At 39.1% G+C, this 27,127-nt stretch overlaps 1 protein-coding gene across 2 annotated transcripts in view; it reads left to right on the top strand.

Moving 5' to 3' along the window:
• The window catches only part of LOC131429877 (A disintegrin and metalloproteinase with thrombospondin motifs 9), a 589,623-nt gene that overhangs the window by 504,609 nt on the left and 57,887 nt on the right, over nt 1–27,127 (top strand). For both annotated transcript variants that reach the window (XM_058594313.1, XM_058594312.1), the window contains exons 7-10: nt 6,349–6,572; nt 7,633–7,753; nt 16,919–17,150; nt 25,707–25,859. In XM_058594313.1, the coding sequence (XP_058450296.1) occupies nt 6,349–6,572; nt 7,633–7,753; nt 16,919–17,150; nt 25,707–25,859 (730 nt within the window). The remainder of the gene's footprint in view (nt 1–6,348; nt 6,573–7,632; nt 7,754–16,918; nt 17,151–25,706; nt 25,860–27,127) is intronic.

Raw genomic sequence — 27,127 nt, 5'->3', positions numbered from 1 at the left:
CTGGGTAGAGTTTGGGAAACGCCCTTTGTTGTTTCCTTCACCAGCTTGGCCCAGCACTAGGGCTCTCTTATGCAGCACGACTATACGTTTTAACGGCTGCTGCCAACAGGTTTCTACCTGTAGTTCAACCGTTGTCGTATTTAACGCGTGTAAACCAACCAGCGTTATTAAACTGTACGCTTCTATACACAACCTTTTCGGTTGAACGGCTATTACTGAATGAGGTTAATCGTTTGGTTCAAATAATAATAGGGGACGGGTATAGCGTGATGGGATAGTCGATGCCTTTCACGCAGCCCGCCTGGGTTCGATTCCCAACCCCGCACATAGGGTCAGAAAGATTTTCTGGTCCGAAGAGGCGAATGACCTAAGATGTTAAAGCCTCTATAATTAAAACAAAAAAAATAATAATAATAATAATAATAATAATATAGTTTTCATAATTAATGACGAACTACCAAATATGATATTTAAGTAACAAAAGGAATATGTTTTAATAAATTTAAATCGTTGTGACTATTTTAGAATTATATTAGTATAAGAATTTTATGTGAAAGTGATGCTAAGGCGAAGAAAAACTTATGTAAACTGCCTTAAGAAATAAACCTATTTGTGAAAAAAATACTAATAGATACTCAGAGAGGAACGTCTTATTATTTACTTTTCACTTTTTATGAACCTGTACAAATCTGTATAAAATGTAAAAAATCTGTATAATCTGATTTAAATCAGTATGCGAACGCCAAAATTTATACAATACAGATTAATCCGTATAAATGGCATCTCTGGTTCTGCATTTTGTTTTTAGAAGGGCTAATGCCTAAATAGTAACAATTCATTTTTTTAAGTTCTCCAAATTAACTGCACAGTAAAATTTTAAATTTAAAACGAAATGATTCCAAACCGGTTCTAAAACTATCGCGTGTTGTCTCATAATTGGCATTAGGCTCTTTTAAAGAAGAATTCTGACATTTTGATTCATTCATTTAATTCATTGCGTTCGGTTTTTTTAATAGACAGCCATAATACTGGCAAAATATCACACGATTACCATCAATCGAACAAGAACGCCTAACGCGATACAAAGTAATCCTTTGCTAACCAAAATAATGAAATACCAAATGCATCCCTCTCGCAGTCTAAACTATATTTACATACGACCTAGTTAATCACGGTCACAAGGTTATGAACTTCACGCGCGCGTCTTGCACTTGATATTTAACCCGAAAAAAAACTAGATCCATTGATCAAACGTTCCCCAAATAATCGACGGAGTTCTTCAAGCCCGATTTTTAGTCAGGAGAAATGTAAAAAATAAAACATGGTGAATTCAGATGATAGATCTTCTGCCAGAATCACAGGATTGATTTGTAAATTTTCAAAATTTCAAAAAGCCGGGTATAAATTATCGATATAATAAATCAATCAAAATTTAAATATAAACTTTCTATTTAATCTTATTCAGATTTTACTGTCTTGACATAACGACCACAGTTTATTTTCGTTATGCTTGAATCTGATAACACCAACAATGATATGTATATGGCACTCCGATCTGTTACCATAGTAGAATTTTGAGCGGGTAATTCTCAGTTTCTGACGCTTGAACTTTGCTTAGTGTCGCGAATCAGCTTTATTCAATAAATAATAATTTTACCTAGTTTTTTTTACAATGACAATGACAAATGAATGAGAAAATCATATAATATCACAAGGCTTAGGGTGGCGAAATGGTAGCGCATACGCACGAAATGCATAAGAACGCAGGTTCGAGTCCTGTCTTTGAGCGCATCTTTTTCCAAAAAGTCGCCTTTTATGTGAGTTTCACATTCATTTGGTTTCTCCAATATATGTTTCCACTCATTCATTGCAAAAACTGAATTTAGTTATGACGACTTTACGTCAAACCAACTAAAATGAATAACAAAAACTTTTCACTAATCAACACACACTTACCACAGCTACACTATCACTCAAAATAACTGTTTCGGTCAACTATTTTACTGTAAGTTGTTTGAAAGGTCTCATGGTCCCATAGTCTGCTATTTAATTTTATCCCGATCCGACTTCCGGTTCCGGAGATATAGATAGAGATATGTACCAAAAAATTGGAAAAAATATGCACTCACTTTTAACAGAAATGGCTGAACCGATTTCCACAACAAAGATTCAAATTAAAGGTATTATGGTTTCATAGCCTGCTATTGAATTTCATTTGAGTCCAATTTCCGGTTCCGGAGTTACATGGTAATATGTGAAAATGAGAGAAAAAGTGTGCACTCAATTATTTTTGAAACAGCTCAACCGATTTTTGCAAACTAAGATTCAAATGAAAGGTCTTATAGTTTCCTAGAAATTTGTAAAACATTTTATCTAGATCCGACTTCCGGTTCCGGAGATAAGGCGTAATAAGTGCAAAATTATCAATTTCTGTAGTATTTTTTCACGAACGATGGTCAACAACATGTATAAATCCCATAAAATTGTCTAATAAATTCTTCTAGTTTGCAGACCTTGTTAGTTTGTGGGCATGAAAACTTAATACGGCACTACTGGTCTCCCCTATTCCTGTTCCGGAAGCACCGAAAGTGGTGAAGAAAAACTCCAAAAATAGAATTCACTTCGATTTCACTACGATACTTGAACGGATTTTTACAAATCTTGATTTGAATTAAAGCTCATATTATCTTTAAAGCTTCTGTGAAATTTCATCCTGCTCCGACCTCCGGTTCCGCAACCACAGGGCGATGAGTGTCAAGGTTTTCAAATCGCCATGTAGAATAACAATATGTACAATACCGGTACGTGGTGATACAGTGGAAGAAGAAAACACAAAACGAACGATGTGTGCTTTGTTTTATTTCGTACACGCTATAAAGAAAACGAAACGGTTAAGGATGCCTTCTACTAGTGTGTAATATTGGTAAAAGATGATAAAAATTTCAGCTATTTTATGACCGAAACAATAAAAGAATGTAAAGCCGGGATAAAATTAAAGAAAAAAAATTACAAGAATGTCAATGTTGTTTCATATTGGTTGCTGGCAAACGAACCAATTTCGGCTATTCCGTTCATCTGAATCCGGTTTCGAAAAAATTTGTAATGGTGATTAAAAACTGCAAATCACCAAACTTTCTTCAAGATTGATTTTCATGAACTCCAAAATCAAGGTTGAAAGGAAAAGTCTTACAGTTTTATACGGAATTCCTATATTTGTGGTGTATACTGTTTCCGTTTCCGGAACTACAGGGTGAACAGGATTTGTAGAGTTTGTTAGATTAAGTCCGAACAAATTTTCCTACTTCTATTCAATGAACAGTTGTGTTTGAGAATTCCACGGTAATATTTATGATGTTATGAGTAATATGAGAAAAGCATCATCACACCACTAGATGGATTAAAACAGGTTTTTTCCGAAAATTGATCTTGACTGTCTTTTATAAGGGGCCAAACTTTCATTGTCAATTTTTGCAATGGTTATTGTCAAAAAATGACAAATCCAACAAAAATGTGTCCAAATCCTAAACCGACACAAAAATGTGTCCAAAACCGAAAAAAAATTCTAACATTGAGGTTGTTTTTTATTTTGCACAAAAAGTACATATTTCGCTTCAATTTTTTCGCGTTTCGCCTTCGGCTCATCAGAGTTTAAAGAAGTTCAAAGCCGAAGGCGAAACTCGAAGAAATTGTAAAATATCGATTTTGAACATTTAAAATCGATTTACAATAAAAACACCAGTTTTAACTTTAATGAAATTTTGTCCCAAGAGAGGTAATTATTTTCCCTATCAACCGTTTATAGATTGAGAGATGGGCAAAAACTTTTCTGTACAAGCTGAATTTTTGCCTTTCTTATGTAAAAAGACTATGCAATCACTGTGATTGTCTACTCTTGAGCCGAGGCCCGGAGGATCAAGTGTCATATACCATTCGACTCAGTTCGTCGAGTACGCGAAATGTCTGTGTGTGTGTGTATTTACGTGTGTATGAAACAAAAATGTGCAGATGGGTGGACTGATTTTGACAAAATTAGATTCAAATTAAAGGTTTCTTGGTTCCATAGTCTGCTATTAAATTTTATTCGTACCGAGCTTCCGGTTCTGGAGTTAGGTGAGTACACTGTGCGAAAAAAATAAAAGAAATGCACTCGTTTTTCTCAGAGACCGCTCAACCAATTTACACAACCGTAGGACAATCCTACCGAATTATATCCGGATACGACTTCCGGTTCCGGAATTACATTTTCAAATGCGTGTTTTTTTATAAATGACCCAAGCAAATAATTTCAAAAAGCCGTATAATTCTCTGACAGATCTTGTTAGTTGATGACCGAATGGATAGATTTTGGGAATACCGGATCATCGTTCCTGTCCGTGGAAGTACCGGTAAAGTGCTTGTGTGCTCCAGATCGGAAATCACTACAATTTCTCAGAAACGGCAAGACCGATTCTCGCCAACGAATATTCAAATGAAAAGCATTAAGTTACATCCTGCTTCCGGTTCCGGAAATACAGGGTGAAGGGTGAGTAAATTGCAAATCCGTCATTTAGCGATAATGCAAAAAAAACGAATGAGGAATTCCTATACACTTGGCTCAAAACTGTTTGAAAAGTTTATGCTAGTGTATGCCCAAACAAACTTTTTTGTTCGTTTTCAAGACCCAAAAAAGAATCCGTTAGTTTAGAGTTTTGTGAGAAAGATAGGTTTTTTCAGTGTTTTTTCATCGAAAACTAAACTACTCTGCCAGTGAGGAGATTTTACATAATATTCTTGCGAGTTGTCCGATATTTACACAAAGTATCAGTACATGACAAGAAAAATTTGTAGTTATATAACTCTTTTTCCTTGAAAGATTTCGAAAAAGTCACTAGTGCAACACATTTTTGTACTGTTTGAAAACAAAATGGTGAAGATCTGGGCCTTTTTAAAAGAGAGTCTAGGCTAATTTTGGAAAAACATATTTTCCAAAGTTGCTGTTTGTGACAAAGTCCACATGTTTAGAAAGTTTCATCAAAATCTAAAAGGGTGCAGCTCTAAATTTCTTTTAAGGGGAAATTTTCATCTTTAGGTTTTGTAGTTTTTAGAGCAAACACTAAAGAAACAATTTCTTTGTTGCGCATATAGGGCCTACCACGTCCGACATCCTCATGAACGTTTGCTGATTTAATTTTCAAATCACGACATCTCTTCTGCTATCATTGCATCGTTTTTACTGCGAGAGTTTCACAGCAAGCGAAAGCAACGACTCCGCGAACATTGTTTACTATACGCACAGATAGGCAAATGATTACTGAATCAAAACAACACCAGAATAGCTGTACGAAAAAAAACGCGTATTGATATGAATAAACTTAATTACGTTACGACTTGTGCCATATCTAGCTTTTCATGCCAATTGGGCAATTCCTAATCAACTCGTAATACAACGGCATGCCATTGCATTTGAAACAGTTAACGCCTCAAACATTTCACCGATCAACTTTTTCAAATATCGGTTATTTGAGATCGCATTTTGCTACCCAAACCAGCTGCAAATTTGCGTTTGAGTTTATTGACTCTTACGCCATGCGAAACAACCGAATTCCTTCCAGCCAGATCTGGGGCCAACCTCTCCACAGTGGCCCCAGATCTGACACTAGGTCACTTCGAGAGACCCCAGCTGTGTAGCATGAAAAATTTCAAAAATTCCTACAACTGCTTCTTTGCTCATTCCTTCTTCTGACATGTTGACTAATCTGCACCGTTGCCATCAATCATTGCTTCGCAAGCTGAACGAATCGATGCTGTTGGAATTGTCAAAAGCGGCACGACAGTCACTCGAAAACAGGTTGATCGGCGTACAGGCACTCGAAACCGCGAGAGCGAAAAAAAAACCCAACCGTCGCAGTAAAATGCGACAAGGTGACGAAGCTAGACCAAGTGTCTACTATTTATGCTAACAAGCTGCCTGCCTGCCTGCCCACCGATCGGAACTCGAGAAAAGAAGGAGTGGAACTTCGAAAATGGTTAATTTGATTAGCATAATATTTTAATTTTTACGAGTTGCACGATCAGCGCGAGCACGAGCATGAGCTAGGTATGGAAATTGGTGATGATGAGGGATGCTGATGGAAGACATCGGAGCAATTATGAATGTATGGTGTATTTATTTATTTTTTTGCCTTCTCGATTTTACTCCCAACTCTAACGATTTGCCTGTTATGAATGAAAACAAGTTTTTGCCCTTCTCGAGTGCGATCAACAAGATGACTTGTTTGTTGACACTTGACAACTTCTCCTCCGTCTGGAAGAGTGGTGATCACTGGTGATATTTACTGAATTGACCAATATTCTTATGTGTACTTGCAGAACACGATAAACACTTGGAAAGTATTGAATTGACCAACAACAACAACAACGGTAGCCCGATAGGAGCTGGACATGATGACCGTGGCCACAGCCGGCACAAACGAAGTACGGCCCATATCGCAAACAACGAATACACGATCGAGGTGCTGGTGGCCGTGGACAAGAAGATGCAGGCGTATCACCGCGATACCCTCAAATCCTACGTGCTGACGCTGATGTCGATCGTAAGTAGAACTTTTTTTTCTGTTATCCGAAAAGGTCAATACACTGCTAGTTCAGGTTTTGGTTCGACCAAGACTACAAGAAGAACTGTTATGTAATTGCGAGCCGTAAAATACGTGTCAGTTGTAATCAATATACCCACTAACCCATTCATCACCGCCAACGAACGAACCACAACCGAATCCGTCAAAACACCCTCACATGTCAGATCGATCGCACGAGGCATCTCCGGCAAACTCTACCATATCCGTAGGTCCTCCCACTCTTCCCAAGCACTTAAGCTTTACAGCTTTCAGATCACAATCTATCAATTTTCATGTAAATCAATTTGTTAGCAACACCTTCACTACAAAGTCCTCCTACGGGCACGGGGGAAGCAAGCAATAAGAAGAAGAAGAAAAACTAGCAAATCGCACTTGTAGGTACGTGTGCGATATAAGCACAGGCGTAGCAACCTTTCTCAAGTGGCCGGCCTCACAGAGAAGCTCCACCGAACCAAAACAATCCAAACCAGGGAAATTCAATTATACACGCAATTACCAGTCTTGGTGGTTGGCCGGACTCGAGGGCCTCTTCGGTGGCACTTGGCTACTGCAACAAGATATGGCCTGGCCTGGCCCTTCACTACTTTTTTGTTTCGTGATTAATCACTGCTTCAGCGTGTAAAATAATCTTGATCCAATTGAAACGCTACTTCACTCGAACCCGTGTCCCCTTCCTGCTTCTGGACCGCAGCCGCATCATAATTCATATTCCGATCGAACTCCGATCATGTACTGACTGACTGACTGACTGCATGAAGAGCATGTGTGTGGAACCGTTAGTGCGCCCGGTTTCGGTTGCGGGTTTGTTCCAACTGGTCGCTATCGGGATCTGTCGATCGATTGATCCATAAATTTCCTTCCGTGCTCGGGGCCACCGTCGCTTATGCTGATGCCATTCCGTTCGTACTCCTGCCTAGTTCATTCGTTCGAACCTGACCGGTCGAGAGTCAAAGTGAGCTAATAATTCTCTTTCAATTTTTCTTCTTCTTCTCCTTTCGTTCCGATACCTTTCCAACAGGTTTCCAGCATTTACGCCGATGCCAGCATTGGGAATTCAATTAAGATAGCAGTAGTGCATATTTTGTACCTCCACCAGGACCTGGCGGCCCGCAGTGCCCTCGATCTGAACGGCAGCAAAGGTAAGTAACTCGGAAGGCGACCGTCCGTCTCCGCCCGTCTCCCAGACGGTACGGTGCGGTGCGGTTCCAGACAGTAACGACCACACGGTCAAAGCCATGTTACCGTAATTATTTATTGTTATCGCGAAGCGAATTTGTTATGTCTATGTGCCCGGCGAATGTCACACGCCCGGTTCGATTACGGCAGGCTTGGATTGTTATGAACTGCTTGAAGCTATCAGGGTGTCATGTCGACTGCCGATTGCAATTTCCCGGATTTTTTTGCCGGTTTGCGAAATAAAAGTTCCCAGTTTTACGAATTGGCCCAAATCACCTCTGTTTAGTTTAAAACAGATGGGATCTCAATGGTCAAACCAAAACATTTTAGATGGTTCGCTAGTTCTTTATTTCTTTATCTTTATTTCTTTATTGTCTTCGACTAGAGGTGACCTATCGCACAGACTTTTACTTTATTGCTACACACTTATGTTCACTTAAAAATATTATTTTTGATTTGAATGTGTCTTTACTCATATTAAAATCAAATAAATGATACACGGTATTGAAACGATGACAACAGACATCCATTGGGTTGTTTTGGCCATACTGTGTGCGATGAAGTGAGCGACGAAGAAAATCCGTTCTTCGCAATGATCTTCCCGGAACGTTAAAATTAATTCTTTCCAGTAGTATGGGGTAATCAATGTTGTCTTTCAGTAGGTCGAACACGAAGAGTTGTTGAAGGAGTATTCGTCTGTTTTGTAAAGTAGGTAGGTTGATGAGAGCACAGAGATTCTCGTAACGAGGTGGTTGAGGACGATTTATCCAAGGTAGTCTTCGGACTGCGAATCGGACGAAGCACTTCTGCACCTTTTCGATCCGATCGATGTGAACACCGTGATACGGAGCCCAAATTGTAACTCCATACTCCAGAATACTGCGTACTAGTGCGATGTAAACTGTCTTGAGGCAGTACACGTCGTTGAAGTTTTGAGTGTTTCGTTTTATTTTCTTCAGATCGTTTATTTGATATGACACATAGCTTTAGCTCAGAGGTGCTAAAGTCTGTATTGTATTTTTTCGTACAATATAATTACAATTATTATTTAACATATATACATACACATACAAGGTTGGTGGGAGAGTTAAAGAGTGGGGAATACAATTATGTTTAAACTATAGAAAATTAAAGGTTAGTGTTAAAAAGGGAGCCGAATTACTGGCGGTTACTCCAGGTTAGTATGGAAAAAACAAATAGTTACATACACACTCAAACAATATACAATAACACAAAACAGATAATAATAATATAATAACTTCAAAGTCTTCGTGTAATCTTCGTTTCATTTTGGCTCAAAATTTCCGATGTGTGGTTACCAAAAACCAATTAGTACGTCACAAGATGGCATTTTGGGGAAAGGTGAACTGTAAAGGATGTAAATAAAGAGAAGCAGTAACTAGATTGATAAACCAATAGTTTTCAGAAAGATGTAAATCGAGTACATATAAGTGCAATCGCGACTTGCTAGTACATCTCGCACCGGTACATTGCGTGGCCTACCTCGGGCCCAAAGGGAGTCTCTTAACTGTAATCTTGCGAAACGATTCAGGGCACATGACCATACAACATGCTCAATGTCGTGGAAACCATTGCCACAAGCGCAGATACCATTCTCAGCGAGACCAATTCGCCAGAGATGCGTACCCATCTCGGAGTGATTAGACATAAGTCGGGACATCACACGAATGAAATCGCGACCCACTTGCATCCCCTCAAACCAAGGTTCCGTCGATACTTTTGGTATAATAGAGTATAGCCAACGTCCTAGGTCTCCATTGCTCCATGAAGCTTGCCAACATTCGAGTGTCTTCTGACGAGAAATGCTGAAAAATTCGTTGAAGCAGATTGGTCTTTCGTAAATATCACCTTCTAATGCGCCCACTTTAGCCAATGAGTCTGCCTTTTCATTGCCCGGAATGGAACAATGCGAAGGGACCCAGACTAACGATATTAAATAAGACCGTTCAGATAAAGTTCGCAAGTGTTCCCGTAATTTCCCCAGGAAATATGGGGGATACTATCCTGGCTTCATTGCCCGAAGAGCTTCTATTGAACTTAGACTGTCCGTGACAATGAAGTAATGGTCTTTGGGCAAGGTTTCAATGATCTCGAGGGTGTACTGAATAGCAGCTAATTCTGCGACGTAAATTGAAGCCGGATCACTGAGTTTTAGCGAAACGGTGATGTTCTGATTGAAGATTCCAAAGCCAGTGGGTTCATTGAGAACTGATCCGTCAGTGTAAAACATTTTTTCACAGTTGGCTGCTCTAAATTTATTGTGAAAAATATTGGGGATCACCTGAGGGCGTACGTGATCCGGAATTCCACGAATCTCTTCTATCATGGATGTGTCGAAAAACACAGTAGAATTAGAAGTATCCAAGAAATGAGCACGGTTGGGAATATATGAAGAAGGATTGATATTTTGAGCCATGAAATCAAAGTACAAGGACATGAAACTGGTCTGAGAATTGAGCTCGACAAGCCTTTCGAAATTTTCAATCACCATCGGATTCAGGATGTCGCATCGAATTAGCAATCGATATGATAGATCCCAGAATCGATTTTTCAACGGTAAGACGCCCGCCAGTACTTCAAGACTCATCGTATGAGTCGACTGCATGCAACCTAAGGCAATACGCAAACAACGATACTGAATTCTTTCCAGCTTGATGAAATGAGTGTTCGCCGCGGATCGGAAGCAAAAGCATCCGTATTCCATCACGGACAATATCGTTGTTTGGTATAACCTGATCAGGTCTCCTGGGTGGGCACCCCACCATGATCCGGTTATTGTACGAAGAAAATTGATTCTCTGTTGGCATTTTTGTTTCAGATACCTAATGTGACATCCCCAGGTGCCTTTGGAGTCGAACCAGACCCCGAGATATTTAAATGTGAAGACCTGAGCTATGGTTTCACCCCCTAGTTGAAGCTGTAATTGTGCTGGTTCTCGCTTCCTTGAAAATACAACCAACTCAGTTTTCTCCGTAGAGAACTCGATACCCATCTGAAGAGCCCATGATGACAAGTTGTCAAGAGTATCTTGTAATGGTCCTTGAAGATCGGCAGCTTTGGGTCCTATAATAGACACAACGCTGTCATCAGCAAGTTGTCTTAGCGTGCAAGATGTGTTGATACATTCATCAATGTTATTTACGTAAAAGTTGTATAAAAGGGGGCTTAAGCATGAGCCCTGAGGAAGACCCATGTAACTGAATCGCTTTGTCGTCAAATCACCATGCTCAAAATGCATGTGTTTCTCGGACAATAGATTATACAAAAAGTTATTCAAAACTGGCGAAAGACCATGCTGATGCAACTTCTCAGACAGGATATTTATAGAAACTGAGTCGAAAGCCCCCTTGATATCTAGGAAAACTGATGCCATTTGTTCTTTACGAGCAAATACCATTTGAATTTCTGTTGAGAGCAACGCAAGACAATCGTTCGTTCCTTTGCCCCTGCGGAAACCAAATTGTGTATCTGAAAGTAAACCATTAGTTTCGACCCAATTATCTAGACGAAACAGAATCATTTTTTCGAACAATTTCCGGATACAGGAAAGCATAGCAATCGGCCGATACGAATTGTGATCGGAGGCTGGTTTCCCTGGTTTTTTAATGGCGATTACTCTCACTTGCCTCCAGCTGTGTGGGACAATATTACCCTCTAGGAACTCGTTGAATAAATTCAGCCAGCGTCTTTTGGCGGTATCAGGCAGATTCTTCAACAAGTTTAATTTGATTCTGTCTAGCCCCGGAGCTTTATTGTTACATGACAGGAGTGCAAGTGAGAACTCTACCATTGAAAACGATGTTTCGTTCCTGTTTGATGACGTGACGCGGGTGATCTTCTGCTCCGGAACAGAGTCAGGACATCCTTCTTAGCGAAATCGAATATCCAGCGGTGAGAATATTCCTCACTTTCGTTCGTGGTATTATGGTTGCGCATTCGTCGGGCCGTATTCCAAAGAGTGCTCATTGATTTTTCTCTCGACAATCCCTCTACGAACCGACGCCAATAACCGCGTTTCTTAGCTTTAATCAAGCTTTTCATTATAAAATCTAACGACGCGTATTTTCGATAGTTATCTGGTGTTGCATTTTTTCTAAACGCGATGAAAGCTGAAGTTTTTTTTACTTTCAGTTCTGAGCACTCTTTGTCCCACCACGGGTTGGGAGGATGGAGTATGTAGTTTTCGCGCCGGGTACACGTTTGGTCTGAGATTGAATCGCGGTATCGAGAATCAAGTCAGCCAGAAACGTGTCTCCTAAAACTAACGTTGGTGCAGGAAGGAGAGTTATGAGGTCGCAAAACCGTCGGTGCCCAATCGAGGCTCTTGGGGGAATGTAGACGGAAGCAATGCAAAGGTCTTTGCCTTTCATTGTGACTTGACATGCGACAACTTCAATATCTGGTATCGAGGGGAGGTTAATACGATGGAAGGAATAGCACTTTTTGTTTCGTTTGATTAGTCCCAAAACTGCATAGGCCTTCGCAGTAACGAATGAAAACTGTTCGATGAAACGAAGCTTGCAATCGAGAATAATGCCCAAGTCTTTAATAGACGAAACTCGTTCAACTGAAGCCATCATCATGGAGTATTCGAAAATAATTGGAGACTGTGCCCGTGAGAAAGTGATCACATTACATTTCTTAACGTTTACTGTCATGCCGTTTCTGTCACACCAATCAAGGATTCGGTCAATATCCATTTGTAGAGCACAGCAATCCACAAGGCTTGTAATGATGCGATAAATTTTGAGGTCGTCACCATACATTACTTTAAATGACGACAATTCACTGTAAAGATCGTTCACGAATAACACGAAAAGAAGTGGTCCGAGATGGCTCCCTTGCGGTACACCCGAAGTAACGTGAAATGAATCCGAGAGTGCAGATCCGATTCGTACGGAAGCATTACGATCCGTGAGATATGATAGAATGCAATTGGTTAACCAAACAGGGAATCCACTACGCCTACACGGTCGAATGCTTTTGAAAAATCAAAATACACCGCATCGATTTGTTGTCGTTTTTCAAGTTTGTCTATCAATAAAGTAACGTAGCTCATTAAATTGGTGGTAGTAGACCGCTTTTTGACAAACCCATGCTGATCAGTGGAGATAATGTGCTTTACTGATGGGTAAAGAACATCCAACACCATGCGTTCGAATACTTTTGGTAAACAGCTTAGGATAGAAATTCCTCTATAATTGGTGACATCGTGCACGTTTCCAGTTTTGTGAACATGAACTATTACAGCTTCTTTCCACTTCGCTGGAAAATAGTGCTCGGCAAGCAGAGATGCAGGTAAAGCCAAAGCAGAAGAACATTCTTTCACGAGCGTCGGAGGTAACCCGTCAGATCCTGGCCCTTTCGATCCATCGACTTGTCGTAGATTGTTGTACACCTCGCGTTCAGTAAAAGCAGTAGCAGGTATACTCAAGGAATACGTCGGTAAACTACTCAGGTACGATTCTGACAAAGGCGGTGAGTTATTACTTAGCACGCTTTGAAAGAATGGCGAGAATAGGTTGGCTGAATCCGAAACTGTCGACGAAGATTGGTGACGATAGTGGACACTGACAGGAATTCCACGGGAAGAAGATTTATTCCGCAGATGAGATGAGAAATTGTTTCGGGTCAGCCTTCAAATTGATCTCCATCCGTGAAACGTACAGCCGAAAACATGATGCGTTCAATAATTCAAATTGGTGTTCCAAATCACGAACGAGCAATTTATCATCTAGATTTTTCGTCCGGAAAAATCGTTTGCGAGCTTTCCTTCCTGAGGTTACGCAGCTCTCCATTCCACCAAGGTTGTTTGTTATTAGATTGATATCTGCGTTTTCTTCTAGGCACGAGATATCGAAAAATTGCATCTAATTCATAATAGAATTAATAATTTTATAGATTACTCTTGAAATTGAAGTTTTATTTACGCATCGCCCTATAATTTCGGAACCGGACGTCGGATCTGGATGAAATTTCACAGTATCTTTTAAGACACCAAGAGCATTAATTTGAATCATGAATTGTGAAAATCGGCTCAACTGTTGATGAGAAATCGAAGTGAGTTCCGTTTTTGGAGATTTTCTTCGCCGATAATAGGTGCTTTTGGAAGCGGAAACCGGGGACTAGTAGTCCCAAAGTAGATTTATATATCTATTACCTAACAAGTTCTACCAACTAGAAGAATTTATCAGTTGGTTTTAAAAAAAATTGCACATCGCTTCGCCATAATTTTTGAAAAAATACTCAAAAAATTGAAAAAAATTCACTTATCGCGCTTTAATACCGGATCCAAAGTCGGATCTGGAGCAACTTTTTGGGGACTTTTCGAAAAATTTTAAGACCTTTTATTTGCATCCTAATTTGTAAAAATCGGTTGAGAAATTTTCGAGAAAATTGAGTGCGCATTTTCTCATAGATTTGCACATATTGTTTTCTGATTCCGGAGCTGGAAGTCGGATTAAGATAAAATTCAACAGCGTGCTATGTGACTATGAGACCTTTCGTTTGAATCTAAGTTTGTGGAAATCGGTCACGCCATCTTTGAGAAAATCGAGTTACACTGGGGTCTTTTTTTTACGCGGATTTTTATGTGGTTTCTTTTTATGTGGATTTTCCAAGTTACGCGGTTTTTCTTGTTTTGTCTTGAAAATGCATGAAACTTCGAGATCTGGTGTTATCCCGAAAATTTTTTTAAATCAACTCTTTGACACTTGTAAAATTTCCGATTTTTTTCAAAAAAAATGGTCAAATTACACCAAATCTCGACGGTTCCCAAAATTTTTGTAGGTCCCAAAGTCGATTTTCACAAAAAAAAATTTTTTTGAGGTTACATCAGATCTGGACGCTTCATGAATTTCTAAGACATTTAACATCAAAACAAAATTTTCTTCCATTTTGCTATTTTTTTTCTACGTGGATTTCCAAAGTTACGTGGTCTCAAATTCTCATGTCCCAAAGTCGATTTTCACAAAAAAATATATTTTAAATTACACCAAACCTAGACGTTTCATGGATTTCTGAGATATTTGACATCAAAAAAAAATTCTTTAGCTCTGAGGTTTTTTTACACGGATTTCCGAAGTTACACGGTTTCTTTTTGCGTTTTGCGGTACGTACCCCCCGCGTAAAAAGAGTCCTCAGCGTCCATGATTTGTCACATACATACATACACACACAGATACTTTGAGATCTCGACGAACTGAGTCGAGTTGTATATGACACTCGGCCTTCTAGGCCTCCGTTCAAAAGTCGGTTTTCACAGTGATTGCATAGCCTATCTATATGAGAAAGGCAAAATTTTGAATTTCAGGTTACCTAACACTTCTTACGATGCAATCTGTAAAGACTTAATTTGTCAAATGACGAGAAATTTCATTTATGATGACTTAATGTTGGATTAGGATGAATTTTACTGGTTTCGACTATAATTTGGCATCATTTGGCAGCCAACCTGACGTGTTCTTCGGTGGCTTTGTTTGAATATTTCATGTTATGTACAAGAGGTTTATCAACAAAAGAAATGGAATCTCAGAATTACTTCAAAAGTCTTTCACCCATTCGAAGCTGACAATTCTAAATTATAAAAGAGCCTGTGTTGACCTAAATTTACCTATAACTACTCGTTTCATTTTCCACTGCAGAAAAAAAAATTGATCCGTACCAATTTTCATTCCATCATTCACCAGCCAATCTCGCAATCCATTTGTAATAATTGAAATTTTATTGCTTTTCGACTACCGTAAAAAAGATTACTATCTTAACTAGCATTAAGTCCTGCGCTCCGGCCAGGCAAATTCCATCTAGATCTATTCCGCCGCTACCGACGGCTGCGCGGGGTTTCGCATGCGGCCTGCTGAACGATTAGCGTTTGCTGTTGGTAATAACGGCAATGAGTTAAAGCGTGGCTGATTTATCTAAATCGTTGCTGCCGCTGTCACAAGACGAAGGCGGCTGTGGAGGCTGCCATATTTAGATATAGATACAACATGTCCGGCCTGCCATTACCGGCCTCAGTACCACGGAATAACGTATGCTGGATGTGGAAAATATTGTTGACTGATCTGTTAGCTTTTCATTTTTATTACTGTAACAACGGCCGGGGAAGCGAATGAAAATTCCTAATTCAATTCCACGGTCAACCGAGGCGAGGGGAGCCAAGCAGTATCCAATGGGAATAAAAATCTATGAATTATTCCGTCTAATGGTAGAACTGTGCAATGTTAAATTTAGATTATTTTTTGATTCTGATTTTCTGGTATAACATTTTACTACTGTTAAGAATTTGATACATTGACGGGAACATGACGTTGAACACCATGTGTGAGATCGCGCGTTCTGAAAGTTGAATCATATCTCCAGTTGTGTTTGCTCGACAAAACCAGCCGGACCGCATGCGACTAATTTGTCTAGCTACTAGTCAAAATTAATTGACTTATTACAGCCGGTCTAGACTGAAGTAGTAAAATGCAATTATTACAGCTGCGAACCACGTCCACCCTCACTCTGGTTTTCTTGAAACGCATTTTTTTTTATCGTCATCGAGAAAATTGGTCTGTTGGAACGTGTTCAGCCTCACGATTGTAAAGCGTTTCGGTCAGACCGTTTCCACGTCTCCTCCTCCTCGTCCCCTTCCCAAACCTTGCATGCATTACAAATCAAAACTGTTGACATCTTGCGCTCGGTGCTTGTTCCGAGTCCTCAACCAAAGAAAGAGAGAGAGAGACCGGCTGTCATGTCCGAACACAGGGACTTAATAATACTTCAACAACAAAACAATAACCGATGACTACGACGACGACGGCGGTGGAAAAGCCGCGGGTTTTTTTTCTGCTGGTGGGGTGGTGTTACTGCGTGAATTTATAGCCGCGAGAAAATAGGGGACATGCGTGGAATAGAAATAGGATAGAAGACCCGAACCATTCTATGTGCCATAAATCATACGGCGAGACATGCGTGTGACAAACCGACATAAATTCGTTTGAATTTTATTTGAAACTATGCAATAAATCAAACCGAAAGAATGTTTCGATTCATTCATTCATAATTGGCTCGGACGAAAAAAAATATTGATGACTAACTAACCTGGTTCCAAACAACTTTTCTAGGCGTGTCCGCTTCCGAGATGCTGCAGGCGTTCTGCCGGATCAAGCAGGCATCCAACTTCCATCACGACACCGCATTTCTGCTGACACGAGAGCAAATCTGTCGGCACCAGATGAAGTGCGACACACTCGGACTGGCCGAGCTGGGCACGATGTGCAAGCGGTCTTCCTGTGCGATCGTACAGGACAACGGACTGTCGGCGGCATTCACGATCGCACACGAGCTGGGTCATGTGTAAGTATTGCCAAAAGTTCACTGTTAAACAATTCAGAACAGTATAAATTTGTTAGTTTTGAAAAAAATCGAGGTAAAAAAAATCAAATATATTTATTTAAAAGCTTCCTTACATTACTGTTTGAATTGATCTCAATTTATACATTCCTAGAAAAAATTGTGTCTATTTACATTTTCTGTGAAGAATAGAATTCAAATAAAGTTTACTTTTTTAGGGATTAACCTTATTTTGTGCTAGGGCACATAACCAATTTCACTATCTTTACGTTTCGTCTTACACTCGTCAGGGCAGAGCAGCTCAAATTGAACTGCTTAGTGCAAATTTAAACAGTTCAACTTGAACCACTAAGACGTGCTAAGTCGCTCCTAAAGAATCGGCCAGTATAAGCCGAAACTTGTTTTCATTTTTTAATTATTTGTTCAAATTAAATTATTTTAAATGTAATTGAAAAAATAAAACTGCATTTATTAAAACATAATTAAAAATTTCTGAAGTGTCATAACTGTTTTTTTATAGTCCACAAACATGTTCACCAAATATTTCGTCGATGTCCGTAATTTCTTATAATGACGAATTTCGCGCTAGCTCTAACAAATGTTCGTAGCACCCTCTCAGATTTTTATGAAACTTCCAGTACATAAAGACTTTGTCACAAAAAACACCTGGCATACTTTTTTTTTTTTTCATAAATACGTTTATTTCATAGGCAATAAACATAAATTTTTCTTCGCCGTGGCATCCACAATACATAGTACTTTAAACCTAATACATTTTGAATATCATATTAGTATGTTGGTATTCGTTAGTTAGTTAGTTAGCGATTTGCTATTATAAATTACATTAAATAAAATACATTCATTTTGTACATGATCTTATAACTATTTCAAGTTTGTTTGTCAGTTCATCACTTTTGTTTAATATAAAATAGCTGGCTATTGGTTGAACTCATGGAAGAGAAAACAGTCTAACATAAAATAAAATTTAAATTGGAACTCCGATGGACTTAATAAAATGATAAAGAAGTTTCATGAAAGGAAAGAATTTATTAGTTGAGATTTTTTTTAGGTCAACGTTTTGACACAAAAAATATGTACAGATTACACCAGATCTCGACGTTTCATGCATTTCTAAGACATTCGGCATCAAACAAAAATTTTCTTCCATATTGCGGTTTTTTTCCTTAGTTACGCAGTCTCAAATTTCTAACCCCAAAAGGCGATGCTCACAAATTTTTTTTGAGATTACACCAGATCTGGACGTTTAATGCATTTCTAAGATATTGGGCATCAACATTTTTTTTCTTTAGTTTTGAGTTTTTTTAAGCGGATTTTCGAAGTGCGTATCCCCCGAGTAAAAAGAGACCTCAGTGTACCACTAAATAACGATATACTTACGGATGAGGATTTTTTCATTAAACTTATTTCGTATCATCGATACAATAGAAGAATTCAACGCTCTGCACGTCGAGAAAGTTTGTCAATAACCTCATTAATAAAATCGCTTCGACGTTCCAACTGAGACAGCAATTTGTTTTCAACTGCCATAAGCATAAGCCACTGAAATCTCTCCTATCGGTGTGCATACAAGTTCTCTGAGCTGAGCTGAGTAACTCCTTCTCTTTTTGAATTTGTGTAATAACTCATGTAGCACGGAAAAGACACTAACACAGCGAGAAGTTTTTTTCCATAGATACGTTTATTTCTTAAGGCAATTTACATAAGTTTTTCTTCGCCGTAGCATCACTTTTACATAGAATTCTTATCCTAATATAATACTCCTCTTATTTTTTAAATATCATATTAGGTATTTCGTTATTTATTATTAAATCTGCTTAAGAACATTATTTGAACCAAACGACACTCAGACTATCTGTGAAGAGGGGATTTCCATCAAGCGTAGGTGTTCTGGGATTCCACGCACTTCGCACTGCATGGATGTGTCGAAAAATAAAGTTGAGTCAGGGACATTTAGGAGGCTGTTACGGATAGGAATATATCTTGAAGGGTTCCTGTGACATATGGTTAAAATATACTGTCATGAATCTTGTTTGAGATTGAAGCTCAGCTAGCCTTTCGGAGTTATTAATAAAGACTGTCCCAGAAAGTATGGACTCACTTTGATTTCGCTGTAAACAATTCACAAGTGTTAGATATTCAAATTTTATTCGATATACTGATAATATTAGACTACAACAACAGAATATTATTCTCAACATTTACTACTTAGCCATTGTAGACTAGCTGGCGCATCTTCTCGCGAACGTTCCTCATTAAATTCCTTACAGACTTCTTGGCGACAAGTTTTGACACTTTTTTCCAATCTTTTTCGAACTGTTGAATGGTTTCGGCTGCCGAGACATGTTTCCTAAGATGTGCCTTCGTTAATGATTAAAATTCCTCAATTGGTCGAAGTTGTGGGCAATTTGGTGGATTCATGTCTTTTGGCATTTTTGGTAGTATACCATTCTACCGTTGATTTCGAGTAGTGGCAAGAAGCAAGATCTGGCCAGAAGACAACAGGATCCTTGTGGCTTCCAATCATGGGTAGAAGTCGTTTTTGTAAACATTCCTTGACGTATATTTCGATGTTCATTGAAGCAGTGGCGATGAAGGGTTTCGAAATCTTATCGCCGCTACAAATTGCTTGTCAGACCATAGCTTTCTTACCAATTTTTTCGACTTCAATCGATGTCTCGGACTGATTTAACACGAAGGCAAGGATTTGTAATCGAGTTGCACGTAAGTTTCGTCGTCCATGATTATGCAGCTCAAATTTCCAGCAAGAATCGTATTGTACAGCTTTCGAACCCTTGGCCTGATCGGACTACATTTTGGTTGTTTCTGCTTCTTATAGGCTCGAAAATTCAAACGTTCTTTAGCACGAAGAACATTTGCCCACTTTTTTGACCACATCCCAAACTGAAACCTCCTTCTTTTGCTCGAACGCCTTCAGTATACGTTTATCCAACTGAGGGTTAGCAGGACCTGTTCTTCGACCCGTTTTCGGTTTATCCTCAAAGGTGTTATCCTCACCGAACTTCCTGATTGCATTTCGCACGGCTTTTTCACCGACTCCTTCCATTTTTGTTATCTTTCTCAGTGACAGTCCGCGTTCTGTGCACCATTTGCACACAATTTTTCGACGTTGTTCTGCTGAAAGTCCACGCATTTCGAAACAAACAAATGAACGAATAAACAACTGCACGAGTGGTTAGAGAAGAGTGTAAACAAAAGGACGCAGCCATAAAAATTGACCGATTCTGAACCATTGCGAAATGGCAGCGGTTTTTGTTTGCGTCCATACTTTCTGGGACAGTCTGTAGTAGAATGAGAGGATGTAAATTAGTTTGTAAGTTATAGCCCATTCGATATTGCAAAATTAATTATACTGAAGTCCTATTTAGTTCGTCTTACATTTTTTATAAGTATTTTCATTTGAGTTTCGATGCAATACGGTTTTTGTGTGTGAACTTCCGAAAGTAGAATTCATTTATGCGGTACGTAACCGAAGTAATTTCTCATGCGGATTTTTTTTATTGCGCGATTTTCCAGAATTGTATGAATTTGCAAAGCTATGAGTTTTGTATTGTGAAGATTTTGAAAATTTTAACGTTTTATTCTATTAAATTTATTCAATTTTCGACGAAGTACAATCAAGCTTTGATCATTTTACTTATGTAATTAAAATAGAGTAATAAAATTGATGGTAGCCTTGTCATAACCTATCTGGCCAATAAACTCCCTTTAGATCACATAACATGTAATAGACAGCCATAAAACGATCATTTCGAGAAACGAAACTTAAACTGCGCAGAACGGCTTCCGTCCGCCGTACATGATTCATACTTGTCGGAGAGCGTGAAAATTATAGTGTGCTAAACTACTTCCCATATAATTCAACACAGCAACTGACACCACGCCCATGGCCACGGATAATACTAAGTACTTAAAAATTATTGACGTTATCTCACTTCTCTTGGCAACGATCGCAGCAATCCACCCGCAAGCTTTCTAACGCAACGAGCGAAACGTGGTTGCCATAAATTTAATATCCATTCGCAGTTGTGACACGTCACATCGCCTACTGTCATGTTATGTTCGATTGATCCACCTTCTGGCCAAAACGTCCCAGACAGTCTACAGACAACTACAGACCCTCGATAGCTCCATTGTTCTGTGCGCGATCAACCATGCTCCAATAAATAACAATCAACGTCCGACGCCTCCCGGCTAATTGTTTGTCCCTTCGCCATCTCACCCCTTCTCCCCTTCTCCCCACCGCAGCTGATGGGCCGCGAAGAAACTGCCTCAGTCGCGTTGCCGACTATGAATTGGCCGATAACGATGCGGTCGAACCATTCATTGATACAGACGTCAATCGAGAAGCGCCACTTGCTGCTTACTCAATTAATCGACGGGAAGCAGATGAGCAAATCGCAATCATTGTTGCTAATTACTTGGAGCGCCTTGTTCGGCATACAAATTAAACGGCGATGAGAAATGATGTAGTCCAAGAGCTAAATTGCTGCTACCGGATTATTACTGTCTGATAGGGATTTTATTGCTGGATCGTGTTGCAGTGCGATGTGTAAATTAGCAAGAAGTGAGCTGGCATGTATCGCGTTTTTTGTATTTCACATTTCCGTTCGATTTTGATCGATCTCAATGTAAACAGATCGATAATCGGAACAAGAATAAACCGTCACATTGTAATCTGTAAATTTCGAATTGCTAATGAGTATAACTTTATAAAAAAGCGCAGAAAATAATTAGCAAAACCTTTAACCTACATAAGTTATAGTTTTTGACAAATACATTGGATCGAAACGATTCAAGCCGCAAGTAATACAGAGCCTGCTTAACTCTCTAAATACTTTGTGTGGACAACTGGGAGCACTGTCACCAATGACAGATGGTTGTTGGAAAGAGATGCTGCACTGGGAACAGGTATAGAATATCAAATCAAACCACATGGACGTTGTTGTTCAATTGATGATAATCTATTGATGTCTTGCCAGTATTACGGCAGTATATTGAAAAAAACACCTGTTTTAATCCACCTAGTGGTGTAATGATGCCTTTCTCATGTATAATATTGTGGTATTCTATTCAAAATTTATCTCTTCGATTTTCGAAAGAAACCAAGGGATTGCTTGTGCATGAACTAGTATACCATACAGAATGAAGCAATACTATGCTTGCGTAGGTTATTCTTAACAAAACGAAGTGGGTTCACTATTATATGAATAGAATCCGAGAATCTGGGTAGCCGGCTACCGAGAATGATACCGTTCTCATATCAATCATACTATCATATGTAATACTGTGGTAATCTTCCGAATAATTTCCTTCGATTCTTGAGAAAATAACCGAAATCGGTTTATTTGGCCGTCTACTAACAAAAACTATCAATTGAAGATGATTTGAGGTCGATTTAGAAAATGTTTTACGTTTTTTACCTTTTTTTATATATATAAAAAATAGGTATAGAATTCGCTCAAACTTTAGAAAAATTTTCCGAAGCCCGGAGGGCCGAATGACATATACCAATCGATTCAGCTCGACGAACTGAGCAAATGTCCGTGTGTGTGTGTATATGTGTGTGTGTCTGTATGTGTGTTGTCAACTAAGTGGTCGAGATCTCAGAGATGGCTGGACCGATTTTGATCAAACTAGTCGCAAATGAAAGGTCTCCCCGTCACCCAAAACGCTATTGAATGGTTTTGAGATCGGATGTTTACTTTTTTAATTTATACGTAGTTTTATGTCAAAATTTTCAGTTTTTTGACAGTAACTGTCACAATTGACCTTGAAAACAGAATATGTTTCAGACTTAGATTCCGAACGGTAATACCTATCCAACAAGCCATAGATTGTTAAAATCCGTCCAATTTTAACGGAGATATCGAAATTTTTGTGTAAGCGACTTTTTCTGCTATTCCAGCAGTAGGAATTTTGAGCGCTGTATGACAAAGCAATGCTTGGGAGCAACGTAAAACACGATTTTTTATACTGTTACATACAATTGTTTCTAAGTACCAAAAAGACTGTATACAGCATCCTTTTTCATGACATTTAGCCTCGGACCGATTTTAGCACGGCTCGTTTTTGGCAACATAATCGTTCGAATATGACATATATAAACAAGATGATGGCCGAATTTTTTTTAATTATATTGTTTTAAACTACTTACAGCAATAAATGCTGGAAGAACACAACATCCATATATCATTCGAATCAGTTCGTCGAGATCAGCAAATTCGTGTGTGACAAATAATTTCACTCAATTTTCTCGGAAAATTTCTTTTCTATAAACTCATATTCATACGAAAAGTCGTATGCTCCCAAACAATGTTCCTGAATTATGTTTGGTTCCGACCTCTGGTTCCGGAACTACAGGATGATATGTGAAACGAAACCAAAATTGTGTAACTCATTCTTCTCGTAGATGGCTGAACCGATCTAAGATTCAAATGAAATGAAAAAGCCTTATCAAATTTCAGATACAGAAATTCAAAAATAAAATAAACTTATATACAAAATTAATTAATTTTATCCAATTATGACTTCCGGTTCTCGAATTACATGATGATGAATTTTTGAAATTCAAACCGATATAGAAGATGACAATCTCAGAAAGCTTCAAAGTTGGACTCAAAACTGTTGTAATTTATTCGTCATATGGCCATACGAATCGGTTCTGGTTATGCTGGTTCCTGAATACCGTCTCTGGAAGTACCTTAAATTACCGTAAACTCTAAAGTGGAACTTACATATCATGGCATGTTTAATCGATTATCACACTTCTAGATTCAAATTCGATCCGATTTGCAGTTTCGACATTACAGAGTAATGAGTGATTAAAATCTCAAATTGTCGCTTAAAACGACGGTCATTAAAATAATGTCATGAAAACTTAAACATCGAAGAATATTCATGCAAAAAACACATGCCGATTGATAAAAAAAGGTATCATCCCACTACTAGGTGGATTAAACACGTTTTTTTCAGTGATGGTATATAATTTTTAATACACTTTACCCTTTATTTCCAGATCCGGAAGTCGGATCCGGATTAAATTTAGGAATTCCGTATGGGACCACAGGACCTTTAATTTGAATCTAAGTTTGTGAAAATCGGTTTCGCCATCTATGAGAAAAGTTAAAACATATATTTTCTTTTTTTTGCGCATTTTAAACCCATAACTTCGGAACCGGAAGTTGGATCCTAATAGTTTTCAGAAATTTTGTATGGGACTTAAAGAGCTTTCATTTGAATCTAAGTTTGTGAAAATCAACTTGAATCATGAACTTCCGTTTAGTTCGTAAAAGGTAGTTTCGGTGTAGCAAATCATGAGATATAGCTTCTTAAAAAAAATTCGAGAAATTTTTGCTTAGGCTTTTCCCAAAAGTAACGCTAGAATTAAAATAGTAAATTTATCATACAAATTGTCCATTTTGATCATGATCATCATTTTGATCAACATAGGCCTTCAATTTCATATGAAATCGCCCATTTCGGAAATCAACTATGGACGCACAAATTCATCATTATGATGACATTATTCCAATATGAATATTTCACAAAAGGCCATCAATCAATACTCTATTTGTGCAGAAGTAGATCGAATAGCTTAACACAGAACAACTCCAAAGTACTCTAATCTTGCCATATGTCTACAATTAGAAATCATTATTAGCTCGACAATTGGATGCAACACAAATGTTCCACTTCCCAGTTTCCTATTTCGGAATCGGTCCCGGCATTGTTTTACCATTCTGCATCCGGCGATCCAATTTTGGACTAACCAGGTGTGTCGGGTTATCCAACAGCAGAGAAATGTTCGAGTGAACTATAACCGTTAGTTTGCTTAAGATGAATTTGCGAACATGAAACCCTTCGACTGAAATCGTATACCAAATCAAAGAAAAAAAGCGAACATATCGCCGCATTCTCCGGCTGATGCTTCCCGACCAATTGGTTTGGCAGATTTGAAAGGTTTGACCTGCATCAGCATCGGCATCACCGAGAAAATGTACAACCAAATGGATAGGTTTACTTTTTCCTCTGGTGGCGACGGCGGCCTGCAACGCAACAACGCGTCCGCCCGTCAACATCTCCGCGTCAAATACGGTGCGAGGAGGAGTCTCCACTCTCTGCCCCGGTGGTGCCGGTGGCGGCGCCTGCAAACAGATGAATGATGATAATTGCATGCCAAGATCTGCCAGTCGGCGATCCGCAAAACTCGCTCCGCTCGGTGGGGCCCGCGTTTGTCATCATCGTTGCATGTATCGATTACCGTCGATAATTTGACATGATGATCGTTTTGCCATTTCCAGCGACCGCTGGGGGGTTACTTAATTTCGATGATAATTTTATCGCAACGGTTTGATAGAAATTTGTGCGGGACCTACACCGAAACCACGTTCCGTTTGACAGGGTTCTGTCAGTGCTGTGTCAGTCCGTTTTTTTTTTGGGGTTGTGATTTTCTACCCACACGTGATATCGATTTTGACTTTGACTTACGGTTTTACATTTCGTTGTATCCCATTTCAGACTCAGCATGCCCCACGACGACGACGTCCGGTGCGGTCCGTTCCGAGGGGAAAGCAGTGCCAAGCAGAACATCATGTCGCGAATGCTGGATCAAAACACACACCCGTGGTCATGGTCCAACTGCTCGCGGCATTTCGTCACCGAATATCTGGAGTAAGTATTGTTTTGAGAACTTGAATGTAGAACGGCAGTTGCCCACGAAATGCGTCTGGGGCGAGTGAAGTAAACAAAGCAACGGTTTGGTTCAATCTGTGCCCTCTTCGTGTCTAAGCGGCCCATAAAATCAACCCATATGTGAAGCAACATCAACCCATTAAAGGGTGATTAATGCTTAATCCCAAACAGTTTCACAAAAAGATTTGGAAACAACCTCGTTGTTAACGCTCCCGGCGGGTGTTCGCCTAAACTCAAAAAACCAAAACACGGGAAATATTTGCCCTAGCGGGACATCGCTATTCAATATCGTGCGTATTAATGTTCATCCCACAACATCACGGAACCATACGAACGGACAACTAAAACCGCCGAGAAAGACAGAGAGAGGAGGAGAAAAAAAACAACAAAACCGCTTGATCGCACGTTGATAAATTATGATATCGAAATCATCGATCAAAGGCATGAGCAACAGCAACAACAATCTTACGGCACTCTCTCTCTCTCGCACGCACGCTTGGCCCGATGAAGCAATGTGTGATGGGAGTTCCCATCAAGCATCGCGCAAGACCCACGGATTCGCGGCTCGGTTCGATTATGATTGGAGATAATTAATGAAATTATTTTTCAGCAAATTCACACCGACGGCTGCACAGTGCGGTAGCGCAGCAGCTTCTCGGGGTCAGATCGGGACTCGGGCCGACCGATTGTTCATGCAAACTTCGATCGAGATCGCAGTTTTTTATGTTTTTGTTCCGGGATTACGATTCAATTTAACGTTTTATTTCTCTCTCTCTCTCTCTCTCTCTTCAATCCATGGCTGCGTGAACGTGCACCATGCTGAGAGCGTTTATTTTCGTGGAAATTGACTGTTATTGCTGATGGCTAAAATATTGGATGGACCGAAATTCTCTCACGGGAAGTGATCATGATGCTGTTATACCTAAAAATCTTTCAAAAATTTGAAGCATAATCGCTTGTGAATGCAGTGATGCCAGATTTTTTCATTGTCAGTTTCGTTGGCAGATTTAGAAAGGTTTTTATGCCAAATACTAAATTTGGATCGACTTTTTTACGAAACTGTTACCATTTAACGAGATAGCTAAATAACTGCTTCGTTTACAAGGTACACCCAAACCTTCGTTTACCAGCACTTTTTTTATGTCACCTCTTTTTACGTAACTCTTTTTACGAACCAAATCGCAAATAACGTAAACTTTTTAACGAACCTACCTATTAAAACGAGGTTTTTGCATTCAATGAAAATA

Source organism: Malaya genurostris, chromosome 2 (genome assembly GCF_030247185.1).
Source record: "Malaya genurostris strain Urasoe2022 chromosome 2, Malgen_1.1, whole genome shotgun sequence".
Classification (NCBI taxonomy): Eukaryota; Metazoa; Arthropoda; class Insecta; order Diptera; family Culicidae; genus Malaya; species Malaya genurostris.
This window is presented reverse-complemented; position numbering and strand designations above follow the sequence as displayed.